This window comes from Struthio camelus, chromosome 2 (genome assembly GCF_040807025.1).
Source record: "Struthio camelus isolate bStrCam1 chromosome 2, bStrCam1.hap1, whole genome shotgun sequence".
Lineage (NCBI taxonomy): Eukaryota > Metazoa > Chordata > Aves > Struthioniformes > Struthionidae > Struthio > Struthio camelus.
This window is the reverse complement of record NC_090943.1, coordinates 21,092,487-21,099,624: the sequence shown is the minus strand read 5'-3', so window position 1 is coordinate 21,099,624 and position 7,138 is coordinate 21,092,487. Positions and strand designations below refer to the sequence as shown.

The 7,138-nt window shown below is 63.4% G+C and overlaps 1 protein-coding gene across 1 annotated transcript; it reads left to right on the top strand.

The window, feature by feature from the left end:
* Nucleotides 1–2,849: 2,849 nt before the first annotated feature.
* Nucleotides 2,850–4,217, top strand: PTF1A (pancreas associated transcription factor 1a). Its single transcript, XM_068933808.1, has 2 exons — nucleotides 2,850–3,537; nucleotides 3,686–4,217. The coding sequence occupies exons 1-2, from the start codon at nucleotides 2,913–2,915 to the stop codon at nucleotides 3,886–3,888; spliced, it is 828 nt and encodes a 275-aa protein (XP_068789909.1). The 5' UTR covers nucleotides 2,850–2,912; the 3' UTR covers nucleotides 3,889–4,217.
* Nucleotides 4,218–7,138: the final 2,921 nt, after the last annotated feature.

Below are 7,138 nucleotides of genomic sequence, written 5' to 3'. Positions count from 1 at the left end.
GAAAGGTTCAGACTACACGTAAGAAAAACATTTTTCACCATGAGAAACAAGAGAGGATCAGACTGGATATAAAGGAAAACCCTTTCGCCATGGGGACAGTCAAGCCGTGGCACAGGTTGCCCTGGGACGTTGGGCAGTCTCTGTCCCTGGGGACTTTCAAGAACCAACTGGCGGAAGTCCTGAGCAACCTGCCCTGACCTCGTAGCTGGCCCTGCTTGGGCCAGACGTTGGACTCGACACCTCCAACAGGAACTATCCCGGGATCCTCTGAGGGGAGCGGGCAGCGCCGGGCGGACCGCGGGCTCCCGGGCGCGCATGGTGCGCGCGGGCGGGCGACCCCCGCCGGCCCCGCGCCGCCTCGGCCACGGAGCCTCCGCCGGGCAGCCGCGGGCGCGGAGCAGTGGCGCGGCTGCTCCTATTGCGACTCATTTGCGGTATCCGGAAAGTCACGAATTAGCCGCGGGTCCGACGGCATTGAAGCGGCGCTGCTGCACCAGGAGGTGCCTCCTGCAGGAGCCCCGGCCGGGAGCGCGGCCCGTCCCCGCGCAGAGCCCCCGCGCCGCCCGCCGAGGCCGCCTGCTCCGGCACTGCCCACGGGCGCCGGGCGCCGGGACGGCTTTGCCCTGCCCACCAGCGCTTTGGAAAGGACCTTCTGGACAGACTTCGTGCAGCCCGGAGCGAGACTCGGCCCCTGGCGAGGGGCTGCAGGACTACGGGGCGCGGAGGGCCGAGCCCTGCTCGCTTCCCTCGCTGCCTCGCCGCCTCCTCCCGAGGCTAGCGCCGACCCCTAGTCCCGCTGCTTCGAGCCGGGGCCGGAGGATTTCCCCGGCCAGGCGACCCCCCGCCTTGCAGCCCTGGGACGGTCCCGTTTCGAGGGTCCCTGACTTTGCAAGGCGGTGGGTCCGCCTAGCCCGGGGCCGGGCGGGGGTCACGCCGCGCCTCCTCCCCAGCAGTTCATGTGAGAGCAGCCTCCTGCACGGCAGGGCCGCGGCCAGGGGGGCGCAGGAGCTGTGCGCGCCCCCCGGCGCCCACCCGCCGCGCTGCCGACGGCGCGTCCCCCGGCGCGGTCACGCCTCTCGCCCGCGGCTGCGGGCTTCCGCCAGGCCGCAGCCGCTGCCACCGCGGAGCGATGCAATAAAATGCAACGGTTGGGTTTGCGTGGGTTTGGCTCTACGGGCGGACGTGAGCGGGGAACAGGGATCCCCCTCGCGGTTGCTTCGCCCCTCGTCTGGAAATGGCCTCAGTTTCCCTGCGCCGGAGACGGTGGCAGCGACTCCTCCAGCCACGCGTAGGCGCGTTGCTGCCTCCGCGCGAGTTCTGGTTTCCTCCTTTCAGTTTTGCTTTTTTTTTTTTAGTGTAGTCTGTCTAAAGGCAGGACTTTCCAAGAAATCGCTCTTGCAAAGCTCTTTGTTCCCTTATGTGACTCACACGTTTCTCTGGCGTTATCACGATGTTGTCAGCTGCTTTGAAGTCGACTCATTTATTACTTTTCTGGAGCTAGCCCTGTCTTACTGTGCTGATAGAGTGGGGTACGTTTCCATTTGGGGTTTGATCTCTGTCTATGCTGGTAGTACATTGGAAAGTCACTTTCGATAAACCTCGACAGACTTTACCGGACAAAGCAGTGCAGCGCTAATGACAGAGATAATCCTTCCCTAATCTGATGTGTAATCCATTTCACCCCAGTGAGAATTTTTAACGCTTTAATCAGTGAGAGTCAGTTAGGGAATTATTAACAGAGCTTCAGCCAAACGAGCTCATTCTGAGAGGGTAATCGGAGTGGGAAAAGAAAAACGGCAATACAATCCGATATGGTTAAAATTGATACACACCCGGACTCAAGAAGCTGATGTGATTTATTTTGATGTTAGGATACAATTGTCTTAATTTCAAACGCCACTAGAAACCCCGCTCGATCAATTAATCATATGACTCTGCCGACAGCAAGGGCTTGCAGGTTCAGTGAATGAGCTGAGCTGCTCTTTACGCCTTGGAAAAATACTCGGGAGGAAATTGGACAGACAGTATCTCTGGTGTCTCAGGGCCAAAACGTGCCGCGCTCAGAGGCTTGCTCGATGCCTGCCGAGTATTGCAACGGGCACATCTTGGTCAGCGACGTCTGGGGAGGCGCGGGGCAGCCGTGGGGCTGGAGCTGGGCGGCTCGCTCGGGGTGCGGGGTCCCCCACGTCCGCGCCCCCGCGCAACATCCCCAAACACACCGCGCCGGCGGCTCCTGCGGGACGGCGCGACGCCCCGGCGGGGAGCACCCCGCAGCCCGTGCGGCACCCGCGGGGGTGGAGGGCGGGGGGAGAGGGCGGGAGCGGCGACCAGCTCGGCCGCCGGCGGGGAGCGGAGCGGGCAGCAGCCTCCTTCCCTCGACGGCTGGGCCGCCTCGCCGCCCCCGCCGGCCGCAGGGGCGCGCCCCGCCGTGTGGGGGCCCGCGGCCCGGCCCGACGGCGGCGACGGCGGCGGGGCGCGCCCCGCTCCGCCCGGCCCCCCGGGCCGCGGCGCGGCGCCGCCCCTCGCCCGGCGGGCGCTCCGAGGTGCACCCCGACGGGGGGGGCCCGGCGGTCCCCGGCGCGCGCTGATTGGCTGGCGCCGGCGGTCACTGGCACGCGCCTGTGGATGTAGTTATAAGACTCCTCGCGTGCCGGCCCGCCGCTCCAGCGAGCACCGGGCTCCTCCCCGGAGAGCGGCGCAGGCACCGGGCCCGGCCGCGAGGGAGCCGCCCGCCGAGCGGGGCCGTGCCCAGGGCGGCGGCCGGGGGGGGCCGCCGCCGCCACTGCCCCGGCCCCAGCGGGGCGGCTGCAGCCCCCGGGCGGGCTCCGCTCGTGGGTCGGCGGGAGCCGCTGGAGCCGCGTCCCGGCGGGGCCGCCTGCCGGCCCGGCTGCGCCGCCGGGGCAGGGCGCAGCATGGACGCGGTGCTGCTGGAGCACTTCCCCGGGGGGCTGGACTCCTTCTCCTCGCCCCCCTACTTCGACGAGGAGGACTTCTTCCCCGAGCCGTCCTCGCGGGACGCCCTGGCGGCCGACGGGCTCCTGGAGCAGGACGTGGACTTCCTCAGCCGCCAGCTGCAGGAGTACTACCGCGACGGCGGGGACCCCGAGGGCGGCTACTGCTGCGAGGCGGAGGCTGCCACCTTCCCCTCGTCGCCCGCCTCGCCCGGCTTCGCCCTCGAGTGCTGCGGGGCGGCGGGCGCGGCGCTGCTGTCCCCGGGGGGGCGGCTCCAGGCGCTGGGCTCGGCCAAGCGGCGGCGGCGGGTGCGCTCCGAGGCGGAGCTGCAGCAGCTCCGGCAGGCCGCCAACGTGCGGGAGCGCCGGCGGATGCAGTCCATCAACGACGCCTTCGAGGGGCTGCGCTCGCACATCCCCACGCTGCCCTACGAGAAGCGGCTCTCCAAGGTGGACACGCTCCGCCTGGCCATCGGCTACATCAACTTCCTCAGCGAGCTGGTGCAGTCCGACCTGCCCCTGCGCAGCGCCAGCAGCGAGAGCCCCAGCCAGCCCAAGAAAATCATCATCTGCCACCGCGGCACAAGTAAGTGGCGTCCCGCCGCGCCGCGCCGCGCCCCGTCCCGTCCCGTCGCATCCTGGCCCGGCCCGGCCGTGCAGGCGGGGCGGCTGCGGGCCCCCCATGGGCAAAAACCCCAGCAATAACCCCTCTGTCTTCTTCCCCCTTCGCCCAGGATCTCCCTCCCCGAGCGACCCCGACTACGGACTCCCCCCTCTGGCCGGTCACTCGCTGTCGTGGACTGATGAAAAGCAGCTCAAGGAACAAAACATTATCAGGACAGCCAAAGTGTGGACCCCCGAGGACCCCCGGAAGCTGAACAACAAGCCGTCCCTCAACAACATCGAGAATGAACCTCCCTTCGATTTCGTGGCATGAGGCACCGTGCAGGTGGACTGCGCGTGTGTCCAGCGGTGTATATTTTGTATGTAAAGACCTTTATTTTAAATGTAATTTAAGATTCAGACTCTAAGGGCAATCAACTTTATTTATCTATTTATTATGGAGTAGAGATAATGAGCTAGAATCGTCTGTTTTGAATGTATAATTTATATAATTTATCCTGATTTTTAAATATATGCAATAGTTTTATTCCATCAGCACCTTTGGGAGAAAAAAAAAAAAACTTGCCAGGACCTGTGAAAATAATTTATTGCAACACGTGGACTCTTCCTGTGTTTGTTAATAATAAACCCGGATTAAACCTCGTAGAGCAGCGTATCTGTGGGAAGCGGATACTCGGAGAACTCCAGAACACCCCTGCGGGCCGCGGCCTGCGCCCCCCCGAGCCCCTGCAACAAACACCAAAGTTCAGCCGTGGCGGGGAGAGCCGAGCCGCGGCGGCGGCCGAGGTGCCTCCCGCCGTCCCTCCGGGGAGCCGGGAGCGCGTCCGCGCTGCCGACCGCCCAGCAGCGCCCGTGCCTCTGCCCCGCCGCTCGGCTCGGCGGCTCTTATACCGCCGCGGGGATGCGGGGGGGGGGGGGACACTTTCCCCTTTCACTCCACCCCTTTTGACGTCTTCTCCTGAAGTGTTTCCAACTGATGTCTTTGTCTGTTTCTATGAGGTCCCTTCCTTTCAGTGCCTCTGCTCTGCTTGTGGTTTCCAGCAGAAAGACCCAGGGTGCTGCAGCACCAGCGTTGCATGGGCTCGCAGGTGTCCCCGCCGCATTGTGCCCAGAGTCTAAGGCCACGGGGATGGGCGCTGCCACGCCGCGGGGGGACAGCGGTGCTCCGCGCTAACCCGACGCGAACAAAACCCTTCCCAAAAGTGATGGGGCTTGGGGACCAAGTCTCGGGGCCAGCCCAGCTTCACGCTCCCCGGCGTGCATGGCCCACGCTGGCGTTTTGCCAGCTGTCCCCACGCTTGGAGCGGGCCATGCGTGGAAAACGACCCCCCGCACCCTTGCCCTGGGGGCGCAGCACTCGGGGGCTCGCAAAGCCGTCGGGCAAGCGGTGCCAAAGGCCCCCTGGCCAGGCGCAGCTCAGCGTGCCAACCCGCCGGAGAGGGCGGCTGGACGGCGGGGCAGCGCACCGGGGGCTGGCCCGGGGGCGGGGGTCGGGCCTGCACCTGCCCGGGCCGCGGGAGGGGGCGGGGGCAGCACCGGCGCCCCCGGGGCTGCGCGGGGCTCGGCCCCGCCGCCGCTGGCCAGCGCCGCAGGTGCTGATTTTCCCGTGGCACCCGCGGCTCTGCCCCGCCGTCTCGGCCCCCGGCAGAGCCCCAGATGCCCAGCCCAGCTCAGTCCGCAGCAGAGCTGACCCAACGAGGTGCCCAAGCGGATGGGAACGGCCCTGGTGAGCCAAAGTATAATTATTACTCATCATATACTGTACATCTCTCCCTCTCTCTCTCTCTCTCTCTCTCTTTTTTTTTTCAAAGCTGCCGCAAACTGGGAGCAATATGTTGCATGCATGCTAATTGCATTAACCTAGTTAGACACATTTAGTTCCCTAGCGCGGATGGCATGGATCTATTCCAATAGCAATTAGAGGAGCTACTTACCCACACAAACTCGGCGACGCTGGGCCGGGGAGGTGGGGGGGCATTTGCTTACTTATTTGCTTATTTTTACTGAAAGCTCTGACTCCCCGACTCGCCTGCTCTGGTTCGAGTCTCTCCCCGTCCTGCAGCGGGAGGGAGGCGGTCGGCACCGGTGTCATTGAACTTAAACGGGGCTTTCTGAGTGAGAAAAGAGCCGACCCATAATTCGATCTTGTCCTGTATTAGGACCTCATTAAACACAGAAAGTCGCTTTTGCACAAATGCTTCCATCAGGCATGTAATCTCATTACACTCATTAGAAAGTCAAATGTTAGTCGGACTTCAGCTTAATTATAAGTTATGGAAGTGTTGTACCGTTTCCTTCTGTGTATAGCCCCGTCCGTCTCAATTGGCTTTGGTGATGTGGTACCCCACAATTAAAACACTACAATCATTGTTATGTGGCACCTTTTCTTTGGCGTGCCACTTTTTTGTGATTCAATGCTTCAACACATCCTTTAGTATGGTGCAGATCAAGCGGAAGAGCCGGCCTTCGCATGTAAAACACCAGGGTCTCTATCTTGTCACTCTCCCGTCTTGACTTGGCAAGTCCCTTTAAACGCAATCTTCAAAGAGACTGACAGCTTCTTTTTACTTACTCATAATCCATTCACCCGAGTGCCGCGCTTCTGCGACAAAATCCCGCAGCAAAAAGCAGAACGAAAGTGCCTTTGCAGGTCCCCCAGCGCGGAGGGAGCCGCGGAGCCGGAGCGACCGCGCCGCCCTCGCAGCAGCCCGGGCGGCTTGGCTGGTCGGGGATACGGCTGGGCGCTGTAAGGACCAGCGTGGGGCAGGCATGACTGACAGCCATTCAGGCCCCTTTTTCACCCGCCTGCCCCTTTCCTTCCAGCAGCGCTGAAAAGGGGGACCGCGGTCACGACTGTATTTCCAGCGCTGAGCAAGGCCGGTGCGACCCGGGCAGGGGCTCCTCGCCGCCCCCGGGCTGCCGCCCCGCACCGAGGCTCCCTCGGGGCTCCGCCGGGCCTCCGCCTCCGCGAACCCGGCGGAAAACCCCGTGCAAGGGCCCCTCGGCAGGGCCGCCCTTCCCGGGGCCGCGCTGCCCCGACGGCGCCACGGGGGGACGGGCCAGGCCCGCCCGGGTCCGGCTCGCCCCCCGGCTAGCCCCCCCCTCCCCGACACGCATTGCCGAGGTGAGAAACTACACCGGCAGCCCCACCGGTTTGTGGTCGTGCTAGAAACCAGGAGAGAACAGACCAAACAAACAAAAAGGGAGGAAAACCCCCCAAACCTGCTCGGGTGGGGTTTATTTTAGGCACCTCCAAGCGTGTCACTCCTCGTGGGCTCCCCAGAGGGAGGTGCGGGCTGTTGGTGTACAAGCTGGTGCTGTTCCCCTGAGATGAATATCATTCGTGATGCTCCTTAAATCCCATTGAGAAGACAAAGTAATTGTCAAAAAGGACCTATTAACAACAACAAAGCTGCAAACCGAATGCATCAATCTCCCCGTCTTAAAACCTAGCAAAGGTATGGGAACGAGTGCATCTCTCCTCCAGCAAGGCTGTGCGCATAAAGGGGCTGTCATGGGCACTGTGAAATCGTCCCACCGTGATTCCCATGGCCTCTAATCTG

Coding starts and splice junctions, on each gene's coding strand:
- PTF1A (XM_068933808.1), top strand. CDS start 2,913: ATGGACGCGGTGCTGCTGGAGCACTTCCCCGGGGGGCTGGACTCCTTC. Junction 3,538..3,685: donor CATCTGCCACCGCGGCACAA/GTAAGTGGCGTC, acceptor CCCTTCGCCCAG/GATCTCCCTCCCCGAGCGAC.